This window comes from Chelmon rostratus, chromosome 13, assembly GCF_017976325.1.
Source record: "Chelmon rostratus isolate fCheRos1 chromosome 13, fCheRos1.pri, whole genome shotgun sequence".
NCBI classification, from domain to species: domain Eukaryota; kingdom Metazoa; phylum Chordata; class Actinopteri; order Chaetodontiformes; family Chaetodontidae; genus Chelmon; species Chelmon rostratus.
In genome coordinates, this window is record NC_055670.1 from 22,919,503 (window position 1) to 22,940,314 (window position 20,812).

At 43.4% G+C, this 20,812-nt stretch overlaps 1 protein-coding gene across 4 annotated transcripts in view; it reads right to left on the reverse strand.

The window, feature by feature from the left end:
• The window catches only part of tns1b (tensin 1b), a 146,989-nt gene extending 132,172 nt beyond the window's left edge, over positions 1-14,817 (reverse strand). For 3 of the 4 annotated variants that reach the window (XM_041951268.1, XM_041951269.1, XM_041951267.1), the window contains exon 1: positions 2,003-2,185. In XM_041951268.1, coding sequence (XP_041807202.1) covers positions 2,003-2,083 — 81 coding nt within the window. In that variant the 5' untranslated portion in view covers positions 2,084-2,185. Of the gene's footprint in view, positions 1-2,002; positions 2,186-14,687 lie in introns of those variants that run through there. The other variant, XM_041951270.1, reaches the window with a different exon arrangement.
• Between the last annotated feature and the right edge of the window lie 5,995 nt (positions 14,818-20,812).

Genomic DNA, 20,812 nt, shown 5'->3' on the forward strand with positions numbered 1-20,812 from the left:
CCTTCAAACTTTCCCCCAGCAGTGGGCTGGTAGAGGGCATTTGACTGGTCTCATGGTCCTTTCAGAGAAACCCGATCAAACTCTGCCTAAAACCCTTTTTTGGCCTTCATTAATTATTCACCGTGTTTGGTGGCGGAGCGGCACTCTTCCGAAGGTCTTCTTTCAAGGACTCTTGCGCCATCCGTGCTTGCTTTGCCCTCCCATCTTGCCCAGAGCATCTTCTGTTCATTTCCTTTGTCCTTCAAGTTGTTCCCGTCATTTCCTATTTTCTTGTGCATTTTCTTTCTGCTCCTATGCTGGAAATATCTCCCTTCAGCCAGGACCATCCTGCTCTGATGAGAGGAAGCCCTCCCCATTTAAGGCCAGGCTAAGGAATAGATCTTGTCTAGTTCATAGAGATGGTCTGTTTCCTGCATCTGTAGTCACTCACTCTCGCATGCTCATTCTCCCTGTTCCCATCTTCCTCCCCTACTTCTCTGTTGCTTCGTAACAGCTTTTGCAGCTGCGCTCGCTTTCCAGGCTGCCCAAGGAGTATGTCTGTGTGGATATTATGCAAACCTGATCAGGCTGGAAGGAATCACAGCAGTATGTCATCAGAAAGAAGAAGCACAATTTGAGCATTTGACAAATTTGAAACTTTCATGATCCCTAGTGGTCTTGGAAGATCTTTGGGGTTTCTGGCAAAGGTTCATCTCACTGCAATGAAAAGCACATTCACAGAATGGTTTTGGTTCATACTGACCCTAATCCTAACCCCAATCTGGTTGAGAGAAGCAGATATGTCCAAATTAAGCCCGTTTTATGGCCAAACAAAAATCTGCTAATAAAGCAGAGGCTCAGATTGAACCCCGCCCCCTTAAGTGAGCTCGCTTTGTCATACAGTGCTCTGATGCAGTCAATCAGTGACCCAGAGCTTAGCTGGGGGGCTTTGAGATTCTTTTACGACCCCCCTTTCACCTCGCCTCCCGCTCCTCAAAAGAAAGAATGGTAATTAACTGATGAAGAGCTCTGTAAGATTATCCAGTCTCTTCGCCAAGGACTCCAGCTCTGCCAGTGGTGTGCAGTCATGTCCCAAAGGACCACTGCAGAATGGGGACGGATGGATCTCAATGGTCTATTCAGCTACTCTCCTCTTTCATCCTCTATTCAGCTGAAAAAGAGGAGAGCACCATGCAATGTTGTATATTTGAGCCAAGAATGTTCTTTCATATCAGCGCAAATTAGGAAAAGCACTCACAGTGTTTTAAGACAAATGTCGAGACAGCGGTCGCAGAGCTTTTAGGGTGGACGCACGCACACACACACACACACACATACAAGCACAGTTCTTCGTTGACCACATCACAGCTCAGAGGGCACACAAGTGCACAAACAGCCCCTCACTGTGAGCGGGAATGCGCGGCAGATTGAATTATACAAGAGAAAGCAAAAAATAGCTGCATGTCCCAACCACCAAGAGCGAGACAGAGTGGGACACAGGGGGAGTGAGGGAGAGGGAAAGGGTGCGAGAGAGAGAGAGAGACTGAGGTGAGGAGAGCAGGAGATCCATTTAATTCAAATCAGCTGCAGAGCGCACAAGTTTTCAGTCAGTGCGTGGGGCTGTGGAGGGTATTTTAAATATGTTTCTCAAGGGAGAAAACAATACAGAGCTTGTCTGGCGTTCGCACACCCTCCCATTCTCCTTCATAATATCTCCCGCATTCAAATGTGTCGCCGTGCCAAGGCCCCCCACAGCCGGGGTCCCAACCCTCCACCCAACCCCCGACAAGCAGACCACCCAATAGATCCCCTGACCAGCTTGATTTGATCAGGGTTCCTCAGTGGTGCTGGTGTGAAGTATCACCCCTTGAATAAGCCAGAAACCTTTTTTGGTGTGGTACAAAATGCCACTGAAGTTTGCAAGTCATTAGATCTGCATGGTCAGGTTATGCACAGAGGTCAAACTGGTCATAAATGAGACAGAAATTCTGTGGCGACAGTTACAAATCAACCATGATCTCACCCAGAACATGCAGGACAGGCAGACCCAGGTGCGTGCAGGTCCAGCCAGAGCTGTCGGCAGGCTTAGAGATACAGACGGCATGGTGACGGGCAGGAGTGATGCTGCTGCTGCTGCTGCTGCTGCTGCTGCTGCTGCTGCTACAGACCAGTGGGCTTCCTAATGTATAATCCAGGCAGGAGAAGAGTTGCCCGACACTGCACAGCCATGACCATCCTGGACGTGAAAGCTCTTCCACACTGTCTGACTCGCTCTCTTCTCCCAGTGTCTCTCCTCTAAACTGGATCCTGACTGCCTCTGCTCTGAACTCACTCTGGCTCTTTTCCCCTCTGCCGGGGAAACTTTCACAAAGCTTTTTTTTTTGTGAGGGGGGGGTGAAGCTGCCCCAACAGCTCCACGGGAGCAAAGGGGGGAGGGGGGTGCTCTGCTTATTATACATCTCTTTTGCCCCTCCTCTCTCTCTCTCATCCCATGTCGCCCTCCCTCTTTACCCCTCTAAGTCTCACCACTTTTAATTTCATTCATTCCTTGATCCCACCCCCTCCCTGTTTGTCCCCCTCAGCATCCGTCGCACTTCACCTCCCCCCTCCCTCCATCTCTCTCTTGCACTGTTTCCCTGTGTATTTCTGTGTTGAGCCCACTTTAATATTTCATAAACTCTGTCTCACTCTGTATTCACCCATGTGATGAATGTCCACTGGCGTCTCTCCCGAACCTGGAAAACGCTCCACTGACTCATTCTGGATGTCAGAAAAGACACCTGCTATTGGATTGTGAGTCAATGCTCAAAGTGCCTGAAGTCTGCATGAAGTTGAGTCCTACTTACACCAACTCTCTTCAACATAGATGGATACTATTTCATGCTCAATTGTCAACAATCCTGCAGAAGTTTCAACAGGAATATCTTTAAGTAACTACATAAGCTGCAGCCACCGTTGTTTTGTTGTTTTTGCATTTGGGCTCATTATTAGCTTCCATGGCTACAGTTTTCTGTTTTTCTTATTAGGTAGTAAAAGCCATATGTCCCAACAGGATTTAAATTCTAACAGGACCAATGAGTGCACACAATGCATTTAAAAATCACATTGTTTGTCTTCAGATGGGGTTCAATATGCATAATGAACATGCAGTATTAAAATAGGGCATCCTTTCCTCTCAGTCTTAAACCCAAAGGATTTTCTGATCAACAAATCCCTGCATGACACCACCAAAATCACCGCTGTGTTAATCCATCTCTTCCCTACTCTGTAGCACTCTGCTCAGTCCATTTTTTTGCTACTAAAGACATAAATCTCAAAAGATGGGTCGCAAATGTGCAGTTTCATGTTTTAATAAAAGCAAGGTAATTTCCTAAAATAACAGGGAACTGCAGCTTTTAGGAAACGCCACTCGAACAGGAGGAAATGGTGACTTACTTGGGGACTATTTCCAGCAGTGGATTAATACCCAAATGGGTAATAATACCCAAATGGGTATTGATCCGTGTATGTGGGGTTAAAATAAACGAGAGCGTGTTTGTTCATTCTAATGAAGGAACCTGTCACCTGGTGAATCGGTGTGGCTTCACTGATGTTTAATGGTGCAGAGGAGGACGATGCATCAGGCTTTGGATGCACATACAATAATTAAGAAAAACCATATCAAGAAAAATATAGAATATCACGAGCCTCATCCTTTGAACATCTCCAACACTTCTTTACCATTTCAATCTCCCTCTTGGCCTCCTGCAGATTTTCCCTTCTCAAAGAAAAAACAGAAGTAGTCCTGAAGGATCTAACTCTGACCCCCCTCCATCTCAACCCTTTACTCCAGAACACAGAGGGGCCGGAAAGCAAAAGCTGCTTCATTAAGTTCTCACTGCTCATCAATGACCATGTTAGCCCCATGTGTGACTCTTTATCCCCCTGTGTGGGTACTTCATTTTCACACACACACACACACACACACACACACACACACACACACACACACACACACACAACAGTAACCATTGCCCAGTGGTGGGCTTCATGTACCTGTAAACACTCATGGAGCCATAATTTTCCAACGTACACACAAAGATTCTCTCACAGACAGAAATTCACAAAGTAAAGGCCCACTACTTCCTGAAAACATAAACACACGTCATCTAAACAATCAAACTCACCATAAGCATATACATAAACATTCATCGAAAACCACCTATTTCTCCCCCACTCTCTCTCTCACACACACAAACACACACACACACACACACACATCTTCCCATCTTTCTACACACTACATAAATACACAAACCCACCCACACACAGAAACATACAAACACACTAACACTCACCCAGTGGCACAGAGGATTAATCCCCTGGTATTTCCTGCAGGCCACCCCTACAGAGACAAATTCACTAAAGGAGACAATGTTGGAGAGAAAACATTTAAATCCCCCCAACCGACAAACACACACACACACAGATTTACTCCAGATGGATTTTTGTCTGAGAAACTTAACTGAAACAATTACTTTTTTCTGCATCACTACACATCTCTCTTTTCACGGTTTCAACTAAAAATTGGTTACAGGTTAATCTTTATTTTCCAATTAATCAAGCAATAACATGACAAGTGCTCAGTTACCAGAGTTACCAGTCTGCCCAGTGGGACCAACAGTCAAAACCTCAAAGCCAAAACATGAATTTTAAAAAGCTGAGAAAAGCAAGGAAACCTTAGTACATCCATTTAATCTACTAATGTTGCAGCAATAATTTGTTACAATCAATAATATCACGAGTTTTTCTGCAATGATCCATTAAATTGATATATTGGAATATGTTAAATAGCAAACTTTCACAGTTTACCAGACAGTGCAAAAAAAATAATGCTTTGTCCAAGATTTAATCAATTCAAGGTTTCCATGAGAACAATAAATAAAAAAGCAGATGGTTTAGTCTTCCATGAAATGAATGCCTCTGATCATAACCAACTCTCTAACATTTGGACCTGGTGAAGATGAATTCTCAAATTTAGTTGTGTTTACCTTTAAAACTGCATTAACTGATTTTTGATCAGTGGAAACAAGCCGTAAATACAACTTTGACTCAATCATTCAGGTTGAAATGGCAAATTACTGTTATTATTAGCATTCATATAGAGTCGTGTTTCTGAACACTCACTCTCCTATATGTCCAGCAGCTCCTGAGGGACATATCTGGCTCTTCAGCTGCTAAATGCTCCACTGTGTTCACCAGCTAGTCACTAACTGTGTCTGCTGTTTGTTGCAGGGCAGGTGGCGTACAGGTAGAGAGTCAGCTGCTGGAAACAGGGCTGATGAGGGCGGTGAGGCGGAAACAAAACAGCAAAATTGTGGGCCAGAAAAACCACAGCGCAGAGGTCAGCTGCAGAGCTGGGTGCTAATTCTCTGTGGATTCATCATTACGAGCGACCCCTCTCTCATTCCGCATACTTTGATCTATTATTAATATAAAAGTATCTATTATAGCAGCTTCTTCTCGTTTAACTCAATCAATGCACACTTCACTTCACACAGCAACGTGTGCACAGCTGCTTGAGGCTGTTTTGGACGACATCAGAAAGTCACTGAATGACTGTGCACTTTAGTGTCGTCCAGCAGAGCTTAGTTGTCCCGAAATAAAAACACTGCACACTATGTTCTTCTCTTGCATGAAGTCATTTTCCAATTCACTGTCGGCACGTCTAGTGTGACAGTGCATGATGCATCATTTATTTCTGATAAACAGAATATCTTCTATATATAACAGCAGGATTTACTGCACAGCCAACAAAGAGGGTACAAGAGCAATGATATCAAGTTTTAGTTGTATATACAGCATCTACATATAAGTTTTACGAATTCTTCAAAATCTAGAAAAATATGAAAACAAACAGTATGACGCACGTGGAAAAAAAGAACTAAAAGACAAGCACTTTTTGCAGATCAGATCAGATTTGATATCACTATTCAAGGACAAAGTGGTCCAGGACTAACAGTCATTTTGGCACAACACTGGTGACAGACTGTATTACCCAGTACTCTCCTCCCTAAACACCATTCATACAGCAAAACAAGTGCAGCTGCAGCACCCACCGGTGGTCACTGCACGAACTGCAGCCACATTTCTAATCAGGCACAAACACTTGTTCAGAGCACGGTTATTAAATATGGGAGGGAGTGCAGAGATAATGGAGGGAGTGTGCATGTGTGGGTGAGGGAGGTTGTAATATAGCAAAGGGAGGGAGGGTGTATTTCCAAGGCTAATCAGATCACTTGTGGGTTTTAGTACCTCTTTAACCTTGACCATTTCTGTCTTCTTTTGTAAACCAGAGCCAAGAGTGGACAGCGAGGCTCTTACACAATTAGGAAGATTAACCGGTGTCAGGTCGCTGTCCTTGAACCAAGTAAAGATGGGTAAACAGCAGAGAGGGATCAAAGCTGCTCACCCTGTTAAAAAGGTTTCTGCAGACAAAAAAGGAAAAAGAGTGGGGGAAAGACGTGCAGACGAAAAGCATGACAGAAACAGATGAAGTCGAGTCTGCAGTAATAGACAAGCAGATAGAGGCAGCAGATAAACAGACAGGTAAGGAGAGAGTGAGCGTAAACAGAGGGGTGTGTTCTGTCATCTTGGCTGACGTCCTAGAAGCTGCTAGATGAAGGGGGAGTTCACTTGTTGACAGACAGAGGAAGAACACACTCCTGCAGGCCCCCAACACACACAGACATGCACACACCCTTTCCCACCCCCGTGACTGCCATCTGTTGAAAACAATACAGGCCCTGAGCCCTCCCTCTGCACAACACTCACATGTGTGTGCACGTTTTCCTCTGTTCTCTGTGCTGTGTAACACTGAGAGGAAGGAGCGTCCACCCAGCACCAGAACACACTGACCCACGGACGCAGCAGCAACATGCCTGACACGGTGTGAGTCAACAGCCTCAAATACATCATTACAATGAATTTATGTCCAAAATACATTAAAAAAACAGTTCCTGAAGTTGAAAACTCTACATATTACAGATCAGAGCTACAGAGGGAGTCAATACTGGACTAACAATCACCAGGTCTGAAACATAACTCCAGCCAATGCTCATATTGCACCATATATGATGGATATGTAAATAGCTGTTATCAGAGATGTAGCAATTAATTGATTAGTTCATTCACAAAAAATTAATCTGCAACTTCTCTGATGATTGATTTAACATTTAAGTAATGTAAAGTAATGTTTTAGAATAAAAGATTTTAACATTCTCTCATTTAAGCTTCTCAAATGTAAAAATTTGCTGCTTTTCCTCGTCTTAGCATTATAGGAAAACTAATCTTTTAAGGTTTTGGACAACAAAACACTGGATGACATCACTTTGGGGTCTAGGAAATTGTGATGGCCATTTGTCCTGATGTTATATACTGCATAGGCCGAATGATTAATCAATAATTAATCTGAAGATCAACTGATTTTGAAAAAAAATCACTAGTCACTACCTTATTCATTCATTTTTCGTATGTCAGTGTTGTGCCAGCTTGATTCTGTTGCCTGCAAGAGGACAAAAGCATACTGTTTAACACAGGTCAGTCCATACACTTTAACTTCCCTGGCAAATGCAGGAATAATGTGAAAAGTGTATTTTGGGTCATCTCACTTTGAGAGGTCGCAGCACAGGGTCAGCTATGAAACTACATCCCCGGAGCTGGCAGGGATTCAGGTGCTTCACGGCATCCCCCGCCTCACTGCAGCAGGGCAACGGCAGGTAAACTGCTTGTTCACCCCTGCGGAACGCCACCTCGTGACACAGAGACCATCAAAGTGGTGCAGCAAAGGAAGATGCACAGCCGCAGGAGAGGGAGGTGCATGCTAAAGACCCTCAAATGTGTCTGTGGCCAGACAGGCCATTTACTAAAAACACTTTCTGCTTTAATTAGGGGTGAGTTTGGCGTGTGTAGACGAATACTGTGTGCACATCGTGAGGGTGTGTGTGTGTGTGTGTGTGTGTGTGGTAAGACACTGAGCAGTGGTTGCATTTGCAGGATTAATGGCTCTGCTGGACAACACAGACCTACTATCAGGAAAAGTGCCCAAGTCAAACCAGCAATATCCTGGTGTGTGTGTGCGTGCGTGTGTGTGTGCGTGTGTGTACCTGTGTCCTCATGTGCTTATCTCTCCAGCCTGTCTCATCCTCTGTGCTCATATCAGGCCTATCGCCAGTTGGGCGTCGTACAAATATTAATTTTATTTCCATTGTCATTTGGCAGCTGCAGATGGAAATGTCGGAGATCACGTCATGCAAAAGATCATCATCCCAATGCTTTGTACATCCTGTGCCAGAGGCTATAATTCATTAGGTCAATATTTCCATTGATCACACTGAATGTTACTAAGATATTGCAACACAGATTACATGAAATTATATCTTAAAGACTTGTAATTTTTGCAAAGTAAAGATGAAAACTGTGGATAAATGTATTTCAGTCTTTGAGGAGGCTGAATTGAAACAGTCTTCAGCCATGCTAGCAGCTCTGTGAGACAGTGCTTAGCCACAGCAGTGCTTCGACCTAAATGCTAACATGCTCATAATAACAATGTAAACATGCTGATGATTAGCAGGTGTGATGTTTACCATATAACCCTGTTCAACATTTGCTAATTAGACATTTAACATTAAGTACAGCTGAGGCTGAAAGGGGTTTGGTTTATAATTAAATACCTGCAAAACTTAGAGCTAAAGCTAATGGATCACAAAAGGTATTAATATTCATCCTCTCGGAAACAAAATTGTACAAAATTTTGTGCCAATCCATCAAGTAGAAGAAGAAGATATTTCAGTGGGCGGGTGAAACTTTAAACCTGTTGGTGGCACCAGATGAAAAGTCCGGCCCCCCCACACGCCAGTTGTTGGGCTGACGAATTTTTACATATTACCGAACCCTCGACTGGACCAACATGGTGGATCGACCAACAGACAGACCAATCTACAGACCTGCACCACTAGCATGGCTAAAAACACTGTTCCGAGCAATTAGCAGCATCTGTTTTTCAGGAGAAATCTGCTACGGTCACTGAAGTTCACCCTGCAGGTGCATGAGAAACTGAAAAAAGCTGCCCATCTCTGTTAAAAGACAGCTAAAACATGAACTCTACCTTGCTTTTGCTTTTCCTCGGTTTCCGAAACGGGAAGATACAGTAGAAGAAATATTTTGCCCAACTGAAGACTGTGGCAAGGCACCAGCCAAGTCCGCCCATTCTCTCCTGAAAACCTCCTCACGTCCTCAATCGTATAATAGCCGCCGCTCCTTGCTCCTCGTCTCCCCTCCCTCTCTAACCTGTCCTTCAAAACCAGCGGCCAGATGTACGAGGAAGCTAGAAGTGAATCCTGGAGAGAATCCTGGGATGGTTGCTGGTCTGATCCAAGAAATTATTCCTTTTCCTTCAAATTCAGTGACTACAAGTTCCCATAAACTGAGGTTAAAGTCACTCCTACATGCATCCTTCAGTCCCTACAGCATCCCTCCATCCTGCATCCTGTCCCCTCTCTCTCTGGATGCTGCAGGTTCTTCCATTCAAAGCCTGAGGAGGTAAAACATTAGGAGAGGGAAGACAGAAGTGGGTGGAGGTGGGGTGGGTCGGGCAGAGCCGTCTGGTAAAGAAGGAGGCACTTACAGTGATGGAAAAAGGAGGGGGGATCTGCAGTTTAATATAGAAAGGGGGGATGGCTTGGAGGGAGTCTTGGAGCGGTGAAAGAACAATAGATGTAAGATGTGCTGAATGGAGCAACCGTGAATTCTCTGCCATTAAAATTAAGATGTAAATACAAATTATGATACATGAACGATATAAATATATGAATGTACACAATGTGACAGATTAAATGGATTAAATGCATTCAGTGTGGAGTGTGCTGGGGTGTTTGCAGCTGTCTGGAGAACCCTAATGAAGACGGTCAGTCTCAGAGCAGTCATACATGAGCATGTATGCATTCTGAGTAATTAATATAAAGAGGATCGATCAGTGATTTAAGGCAACAACTGGTTAAATCACAATACCTGAACACCCTCACAGAACACCAAAGAGTAACCTTGCTCCAGATTATGTAGCTACAGGAAGCTCCCTTCTTTATTTCCTTTGGTGGAAATGAGAGAGCAATCCTGTGACTTTTTTGGTGAAAGCTCTGCAAGATAGGCCTGCTGCCCTATTTGGGTGTATTCTTCCTGTTTTTGATCTTTCTGTGGTCAGCCTTTTCCAGATCCGCATCCAAAAATCATAGCAATGTGTTAAAAAAGCTCATCCAGCTCTTTATAGCTGCTGATCCAATGCAGTCTTGTATGCAAAACCTTTATACTGAAAGTAGGGAGTCCTGCAAGTGTAATAGAGGGACAAAACTGATTTGTGTGAATGAACAAGTCATTCAAGATATCAAATTAATAGTCTGTGCATCATGTGCGAAGATTAAACTGTATTGCTTTAGATAAACGCATTGCAAATTGCCATTATAAATTTTATCCAAATGAGCAACTTGGGTTTAATGCACAATCATTTTGATTTTCAATAGAGACGTGATTTTAATTTGATTTTTCCTATTTAATAATGTTGCATTTACGATGACAACCACTGAACATAAATGTTATAGTATTTTTGCAATAAAGCATGCAATATGTTATTACATGATTTATTTAGTATTTAATTACAAATGAGTAGATGACAGCACATATAAACTACAGACATAATCTCTCTTTCTAAAACCTTCCAGGCTTCAAGCTGCCAGTTAGCAAGCTAGTTATTTGATTTGCTAACCTGACAGTAAGTCCACAATGTATTTTTGTACCACTGCCACAAATGTCTGCAAACACCTCTCTGTCCCCTCAGTAGTCAGGCCTGTCAACACAGTTCCTCAATGATCTGAATCCACATCACAGATGGGCTTCACCTCTGCAGGCGGCCGGCACTGAAATTAATCGATTTCATACAGAAATTCCTTTTTAATCAATGATTTTTGGGACCAGGGGCCATTACAGTATTATCTACAGGACATTTCCCAGATGAGAAAAACCAAACGTCTCTTCCTGATGACAAAAAGAGCACTACAGAGAGTAGTGAGTACTTTACTGATTACCACCAGCTGGGAATCAATAAATCTCTGGAGTGGTCAGACATCACAATCAGCTGTAGAGTAGTCTCACATAGTCAGACCTGTTTCCACAGCACTGTGTCAGCGCTGGAGGAAGGTCTGGCTGCATCAGGTAAAGAGGAAAAGCGCTCAGGCTTGTTTGCACAAACCACGATGGTGTTGGGCGGCGCTAAGCTCAGCATGCAGCGACGGCGGCATTGCGAAAAATAGTGAAACATTTGCACGTGTGGAGATGAGGCCTGGTATTAAAATGGCTAAATCCCAGCAAAGGAAAAGGTAACAGCTGGTAGCTTGCTTATGTTCGCACTGTTTGCGACCAGGTTAGGGTTCAAGTAACTCGCCATTTTAGATGGATCAGCTTGGAGGTTGCTAGCTCAGATGGTGTTGTTGTTTCCCATAGAAACAGGGACACGCAGATAGACATTGGTTGAAATATGTGGCCAACTGCAGACAGTTTACATCTGGTGATTTAGACTAGCTATGGAGCGGTTAAACAATAGTCTGTGCATCGCTCGCAGACTTCGATGAAGGTGACCTTAGGTAGTCAGGTTCATCACTCGACCACTCTCCCGTATTCCTGTTAAAGAAGATTACACAATACTGGCAGAGGGACAGAAGTTTGAGAGCAGGGACGGTATCATGCGCACTTCCTGCCTCTCTGCAGTACAAACAATGGGCTGGTTTCAAGTCTCAATCTGGCAACATCAGGTCTGTTGTCCGTTCTAGGAAACCAGACAAGAGATGAGGGAGTGAAGGGTCATTGTTCCTGGGAGAATAAGAGGAGGTGTGGCCGGTCATGGTTTAAATGGGGGGGCTGACAGATGTTTTGGTCACAGCTGGTGATGTCCATTAATCAGTTCAGCCTAATTTGATATTACCCCCCAGCAACATGCCGTGTAATTCTAAAATCACAAAGAAAAAATGAGGCTTCTCTCATCTACCCTGGAGTTATACTACCCAATTTTTCCAGTCACATTTGACGTTTCTGTGGAGTAATACAATAAAAATGAACACAGGTCTTTAAGGAATATCAAGCCAACTTTAAAACTTGACACAGACCAGAGTTAGTATTCCACAGCCGTTGCCGGTCAGCCGCAGCCTCCTGATCAGAGTTATTACATGCAGACACACACTGCAGCTCACTGCAGACTCTGATGAAACTGTGCACCTTATCCCATATTTCAGATGTATTTCAGCAGCGGCGTGCCAAGCTTTAGCTGAGCCTCAGTGATGATCATCATGCAGACGGTTTGCACTCTGTATGCACATGGCAGCTGTAAGACTCCGTGACTCCCGTACTATAAATTGACATGCAGACAGTATGTCTACAGTCTGCTGGATGTCGCTGCAAAAGCAGAACACATTTAAAATGAAGTTAACTAATAGCCAATAATAACATTTGCATTGGAGTCCCATTTGTCTGAATGCTGCATTTCATGTTACTGCCCCCAACAAAGTGGCTGTGATTAATGCAGCAATTATCTCCTGCCCCTCCCACTATTGATCCACGCCGTCCATTTTTGGGATTGAGACGCTGGCAAATGAAAGCACGTGGCAGAGAGCCATGAGGAATTAAGTGAAAGCTCATTTCATCTTTGAACATTGCAGCTAGACTTTGCTTTGCTTAAGTCGGCAGATGGGAACAGTTTTGGCGAATCGGCAATCAAGGGCAATTTAAGCCCAGATTGGTGACAAAAAGGAGCGCAATAAAATATCCTGTTTAAAGAAAGGCTATAATCCCGGCTGTTAACTCAAAGCCTCTTTAGACAGGAGAAGGGATAAAGACCTACAAAGCTCCCTGGGCACAAATTCAAATCTCAGTGACTGCATGCAAGCGATACTGCAACTCTAACCGAAAACAACGTCGTCTGGTAAGAAATGATAAAGAACATGAGGGATTTGATGCCAAATCTGGAAATCTCTATCATTTTTTTCAACTGGAACGCTGCTAGTGGATCACTGTGAACCTAAAATTAACTGTTATGCACCACTTTTAAAATGAGGGTGACGAGTGAGGACAGAAATATACGTCACAAAGACAAGAGAGCAAGAATAACTGCAGAATCAGAAAAGCATCAAAAGTTATACCTGAAATCTGAGAAATTTCCCACACTTTGTTGCTCTCTATGGAAGCAATAAATCAGATGTGACTAAGAATTTATATATATTCTATATTTATATATATATATATATATATATATATATATCCTTTGTGGGGGGTACATTATAAATTCCAAAGGGCAAGGAGCTATCTAACCTTTTCATCACAGCAATTATAAACACCAAAGGCCTCTAAGCAATCATCAGCTGCCTCATAAAAGCCCAGACAGGGCAGAAATGAACAGGATGCAGGCCAAGGTGATGAAAAGGTATGAAGGTCCAGCGTTGTGCTGGCTCTGTCTTCACTTAGGGAACGAACTGCAGGAACACCCATTAAGACTGTGAATCCATTACTGCAAAGCTTATAAACACGTTTTCTTCATGATCAGTGAGCGACGTTACTAAAGGAGCCACTATAAGTTAACTGAAGGTTAATTAAAGAAGCCTGTTTTTCTCTCTTCTGTTATCACATTACAGACTGAGAACTGAGAGTCAATGGCAGACGTGGGCCCGCCTCCAGAGTCGGGCGGACAGCCGCCTGTAAAACAGCTATCAGTGTGAAAGTTAGCGCTTTCTGCTCGGCCATAAAGTAATTAGCTGTCCGGACACCTCCGAGAGTGACGCTTCACATCAGAGGACAGGACAAAAGAGATACAGAGAGAGACAAACGGGCAAAAGGACACGGCAGAGACGTCCCTGAGGTCAAAACACAGACAATAAACCACACAAAGCAAAGTGTTTATCTCATAAAAGACATTTTATCAGGTTAAGACACAAACAGCTTTTATTGAAGATGGCGTAAAGAGCATTTCATTTGGGTACTGGCCTGTCAACAGGAAAGGACAAATCAAAAACAACAAAGCTCATGAGCGCGACACTTCTCAGCCAGCGGTGCTAAACTCTGATTCGTCTTTTTACTCGTTCGTAACGTTTTTGTGACTCAAACTTTGCCACAGACGGAGCGGGGCAGGCAGCCTTATATGGCAATTTTTGGGGCGTCCATTGTGCTACTGATCACATCTCACGAACGCGCTCCTCCTCATGAATCAGGCTGAAACGATTTAAAACAAGTTTGTGAAGCTCGTGAATCCGATTTGAGACCCTCGTATGTGCAAACCTCACAGACGAAAGAAAGATATTCTATATTCTTTGAAGCTGATCACTGATTTCAAGCAAGTTTCATATCTCTGTGAGAAGCAACATACAAAACATCAACACTGCACTCAAATTCCATAAAACATTAAGCCTAGAAAACATCTTAAATTAATCTAAAAACACTGGTGTGCTTGGAAATTGGTTGAAAGTAGCATTAACTGTAGCAACAATAGGAAAAGTTCATGTTAATAACCCAAAAGAGGAAAAACCAGCAGTCTGGCTCAGACTCGACACTTTGCGTGCTGGGGCTGGGCTGACCTGGAGACGGGAGCGACTCTCTGACCACCCACAGCTAAAAAACAGACATGTTGCAACAGCACTCACCAGCCAGAGGGACATCGCCGAGTTTTCTTTGAAGACACCTGGGTCAGTAATTCCCTTTCACAGATCCGCAGCTTTCCTCAACGCCGCTTCTCTGGGATTAACACGACTATGTTATTGTCCCTCAAAGTTGGGTGCGCTGGCCAAAGAGAGCCTCGCAGTCTGGCCCTTATCCTGACATGCTTCCTGAGCTGCATTGTTAGCAAGCAGAGAGGAAACACACACACATGCGATGGAAAGCCAGTGTCAGGAGATCATAACATGGAAAGTGAGAATACCGGGAGCTGTTGTTTGCTCTCACATTCTCTTTTTTTTGGTTGTTTCTTCTACTTTTGCCAAGTTCAGCGTTTCAGGTTCTCTGTTAGCAGAACAAGGGAACTTCTCCTGATGCTTCCAGGTTTACAATCAATTTACTGAAACTGTATATCAACACTGTAAAGCAATGATTGAAACACCCTGTGCAGACCCCTGATCATCCATCAACCACACCATTTAAGAATGAAGCCTCCTTGACCCGTGGTAAAGGCACAAATATCAAAGAAGTTAACAAAATCATGCAGGCACAACACTCTGCTTCTCAAACGCAACCGGTGGGGTTTGCAGCTGCGTGGAGGACAGACGAAAAAGGTGCTGCAGACGTGTCCGGTGGAATCTCGGGCTAACATAAAATCATGTTTGCATGTTTCATACGAATCCCAACAGGTGTCACAGAGGAAGAAAGTTAATTTTGTGTGCAAGAACGAACACAACATAATGTCAGTGTCGCGTTTTGACATGTGCTTCAGGGATTTTAAAGAAAACAACACTAAATCCAAAAATCAAAACTGCATTAAACCCAAGCAGCTCATCTTCATCAGACTGTCTGCGGCCTGACGACTTCCACCGATTAGTGCACCGATGGTTGCAGCCAAAGCCAGTATTGCTGAAAAATCAGCTTCACAGATGTATTAAGAGTGTTGAGGGGGCAAAGACAAATGTGATGGAAACAGTGACTCGTGGAACCACGTCATCACTATGATTAAATTAATTCAACTTCAGTTCATTTCATGTATAAATAAGTTAATCTGCATTTTCAGTAAAGTGAAGATAAGATAAAATGAACAGGCTCTGGATCAGTACTGCGTTTACTTTCGGGTTTTTCCAACTATAAAGAGGCAAATGAATCAATACACTGGAGGCGTTGGCAGCTGAGGTGAAGAGGTCGCCCCTTTGCAACAGGTCCCCCCAAACCGAGTAACTCCCAACTAAACCAGAGGCTCTATTGTTTTTTTAGCAGACGCTTAATGGAAACCAACTCGGACCCGACAGATTCACTGCCACTCGGCCATGAGGGAGGAGGAAGCAGAGCGCGCAGAGTAACGAACGTGAGCCGCATCGGACATGAACATTCCTCCGGTTTTACTCTCCTCCTCTCCACACGACTTTTACAAGAAGTGATATTTACTCTGCAGGAGATCAGCGGCAGCCTGCTCGCCTCAGAGTGCGCACACACACACAGACAGACAGTACACTGACCCACGAGGCACAATCTAATTATTCCACACACGTTTTTCATTAACTAATTATTAAAAATCCCCGAGTCACGTTTGGTTACACTGAATCTAGTCTGTGTTGAACCAACATCTTAAAATTCAACCGTTTCTGCAAGCACGCTCACACTGTATGGTATACATACGTCTTTATGCATGGGTGTGCATGTATGAACTTCATTTTCATACAGATAAAAAAGTGCTTTACATAAATCAATAATCATATAATGTTAGATATAACACAAATAAAAGAATCCCATCTGTTCTGTCAATGCGTATGCAGAGGGAGGGATCCTAACTATGTCTGTTAAGACTGCCAGCCCGAGTCAAAGCCATATACGGTTCATTCTTCCTAAAGCCCTTCCAAAACCCCCCTCAGCTGGATCAAAGTCTGCGTTGTGTGCTTAGGTTTTAACATAGGTGGGGGGGGGGGGTTACTTTCTGGCCGATTGTTATCGCTCCTCAAAGTGTTAAGCCATGAGTGAGGCCTCCGTGAATGCTGCTGCCAAGAGGAGTGTGTGAAAGATCTGCATGTTGTGCGAGTAGCCCTCCCTGCCATGTGTGCTGGGGATAAGGCGAAGGCATGGGTTTAAATTGGAAGCGCATGTTGCATGAGCTCACACTTGTCATTTCTGATTAAACCACATGGACAACACATTACAGTGGGTCTTTTCTTTGGTACGGATAACTGCAGCAGGTTTACTGCACCGCCAAATCACAACACTGACTGCCCCCTGCTGGCCTCTTTTCACCACAGTCACCAAATGTCAGACCAAACCATGCGACTTGCTCTGAGTGCAGGTGGTGCAGTTGTTAAGGAGCCACTTGTGTTAAAGCTAAAGCCAATGGCCAGGCTGTCAACATGGGGCCTCAGATAAACCTTGAGGGACTCCTCCTCACACAAGCAAACAACTGATGTCCTCACTAAATCCCTTAAACGTTTATTTAGCTTCCCTCAGGAGTTCAGTCATCTCTTAGAGGATTTCCAGGAAATATAGTGGTGTTACTGACAGATTAGAACATCCTTTGGGAGGATATTCAGTCTACATGTTACACATGTGCAAAAAATGATGTATGTGGGATGATGCTGGCACAGTCCTGGGATAGCGAGTAATAAAGACAGATTGAGTTGGTAAAACATTAATGAGTGAAAAAATATTTGAACAACTGCACAAAATGTTGTGGTTGCAAGCTTTTGTTTTTTTTTAATCAGGGGTGCACATCACTGAGGAACAAGAAAGCTCTGTGCATCCAACTGGGTTCTGCCACTGATCCAGGTTTGAGCATCACTGGCAGCAAATGAAACCAAGCAGCACGTCCTGGCACATCCTCCAACGCCTCCTGGAGAAATCAGAGGAGCTCTCCAGCCAGGGGACATCTCCAGTATGTCCACATCTTCATGAGGTCTTCTTCCAGTTGGACAAAAAGCCTCTAAAAGCAGAGGCAAGATGCATTTTTGGCGCCGTTTCGCAAGTGTTTTGCGTGCACAGCATTGGAAATTAACAGGGGCAAAAGGCAAAGATACGCCAATAACTCTGAAATGGCCTTAAACTGCGATTGAGGGACAAAAACTGGGAGAAAAACTAGTTAAGGCCTATATCTTCATTAAGTATCTCATTAAAAGAGCTCCAATTGTTACTGAAGAAAGCAACAGAAATCCTGGGCTGTCACTAACTCCACCCCCAGCAAACAGCATGCCCACCCAAACCAGACAGCTAAAAGCTGGTCACAACTTTGTTAAAGGAAGCGAGCAGGTACAAACGTATTCAGCTCAGTGTCAAACAGGCATCATCGATTTTCTTATGCTTAATATTAACGTTAGAGACTTTAAAATGTCTTTAGTCTGGAGCTGCTAGCTAACAGCGTCCCAAAGTATCTAATCCATGTTCAAAATGTCAGCAGCCATAAATTTGGGGATGAAATAAATCAGACTAAAATGTTAAACTGCAGTCGTTTCCAGAGCTGCGTCAATAAAGGAGAAATATTACACTCAGTTTGGCTCTTTTGACACTACTTGCAGCTGCTAGTCCGTCATTTTATGAATCACCTGAGGCTGTGGCATGTGCTGCACGCACAAGAGGGGAAGTTTGCCTTCAGGACTTTCTGGCAGAAAAGCTTTCTGTCTTTCTGATCATATTCTATACATACAGATGTTTGCACAATGGCAACAGTATGCTTTATTTACTCATGTTGGCACAAGGTGGTGATTAATGTGTGGATCTGCCCTCATTGCACATGAAAAACAGCAACTTTATGTTATTGCTATTCTTTAAAAGTCACCCCAAAGTTTTGTAAATGACCCATTTCTTTAGACAGTAGGGGCAACAATTGGCCCTAAATATTTCTTAAATTTCCTACATTATCACTATAGACAGGAGTGTCGGAACAGAAGACACATGCAGAAACATGTGAGTCATACAGGGCTCTCACATGTTCTGTATGTATGGAATTTGGTGAAATGTGTCAAAACTACAAGGAGAGGAAATGATGTCATGTCCGTGCCTGAAACCACCTGAGCCTTCGGGATCGCCAAAACTTGCTTGGATCTGATTGGATGTTAGTAGTCAGCTGATGAATGAGACCTGACAGTGAAGCATGAATGAGGCATCTGATGCTAATCAGCTAATGCAAGCATGACTTCAATGTTCTGCAGGGGCTAGCGATATGTTCTATTCCAGTGCATCCACACAGAGAGCTCACAGTTTTCAATTTTACTTCCTTAGTATTACAATTAGGTGTGAATTGATGTAGCTTTAGAGTCAAAATAAATGTGACTAAAGGATCAAAGGAAATGTATAAATTCTCTACAAACGTGGGTCACATTATCACCTTTATTGTGTCTGTCAATCATATTCCTACGAGTTTAAGCTTGAATTCAGTGTCTTTCATGTCTTCTACAAACTTGCTTTGCCAACAATCCATCTAAATTCTGGGTAAAGATGATGAAGATCAGGCCTCGTTGCAGTTTTGCTTTGTGTCTCATGTCTGGAGCTGATTGAAAGGACTTTTTTATAGCTGAAAAATGCTGGAACCACAATTAGGTTTCTTCAAAGTTGAAGTCCTTCTTCCAGTTAAGGTTATTCAGTGTCAGGATTTGGGTTTATGGTTAATAAATTCAATTAAAGTTCAGATTTAGATAAAGGTTGTAGATAAGAGGGTCAAGGTGCGGGTTTATAGCTGTTAGGAAGTTTTACAAGTGTATTAATAGGAAAGTGTGTGTGTGTTTGTCTGTGTGTGGTAACGGCAGTGAGGACATCCCGCCTGTCAGCTTCAGACACGATACACCCACTAAACACGGCACCGGATTCCTCCACAGCACCAACTGTAACCCAGGGCGACGGCGAGCCTGCCCAGCGGCCGGGCATTATGCAAATGTAAATCACGCTTGACTGGCGACAAGACTGCGTGTGTGTCCATCGCATGGCTTCACATTTCACCCAAACTTTATTGGTGCCAGTGGCCTTTTGTCTGCTTTAATTGAATTAACTTCTCAGAAACAGACCTTGTTGCAGGAGAGCGATGGGACGTTACGCAGCCGCCACCTCGGCATGGGAGCGCTTAACAGTGTTTACTTTGGAATCATTCGGCGCTTCGGGAGAAAAGGAGCTTCTCTTTTGAAAAGTTTTATAACTTGGTAACATTTGCTCTTTAGGAGCCGCAGGAAACATTTGTCTTAATACTGGCTGTCGTTCCTACTGATGCCAGTCGCTTTGAACGGCTAAAATAAGTCCAGTCCATGAAAAAGGTGTCAACAAAGTGCTCCATGCAGTAACATCCTTCATACAATCATGTGTTCACAAAGTGGTGAACCTCGCTCCATCCTCGCTGTGAACCACTGAGCCTTTCCAGGAAGATTCAAACCCAATCATGATACTATCACCTGTTACCAATCAACCTGTTTACCTGTGGAATGTTCCAAACAGGTGTTTTTGGACTTTCCCAGTCTTTTGTTGCTCCAAGTAACTCAGATCTCTTCTCATTGGTTTGAAGTTCGTTATCATTATGTCACAAATTCTGTGACCCAATCGGAGCTCAGCAGTATTTCAATCAGAGCGTAATGACAGTTGGTGGGTTGTTTTTGGTGCTGCCATTAAATCTGATCAAACCGCACTCACACAGTCCTGACGAAGCAGAAGGTCTAAATGTTTGTGTGTGAAACTCTGAACTGAATCATTTCAACATTAAACTTTGGTTGTTGCTTATTCAATCATCAATAAATAATGTAGAGAAATATTTTCCAGGGGCTTTAAGAGCAACTCAGCCTCAGTACAGTATTTGTTAGCAGCAGTAGTGAAAGTTATACAGATGTCTCAAACATCTGCAAAATGAAGAGTTACACTAGAAACACAGTAACTGTATTGTCAAGAACACCATACATTCAACTTTATATATAATCTAACACTTTCATTTATGTAGCATTGATTATGTCACCTTTAAAATCTATGGCCGTTTGTGAGCAATTAGGTGTGTAAATCACAATTTTAACGCTTATAAAAAGTCAATGGCAATGTCCCCATCTGCTGGTTACAGAGCACACTGTCATTAAAATCACAGTACTGTAAGTAGCCATGAGCTGTACTCTGAAGTGCCCGGAGGACT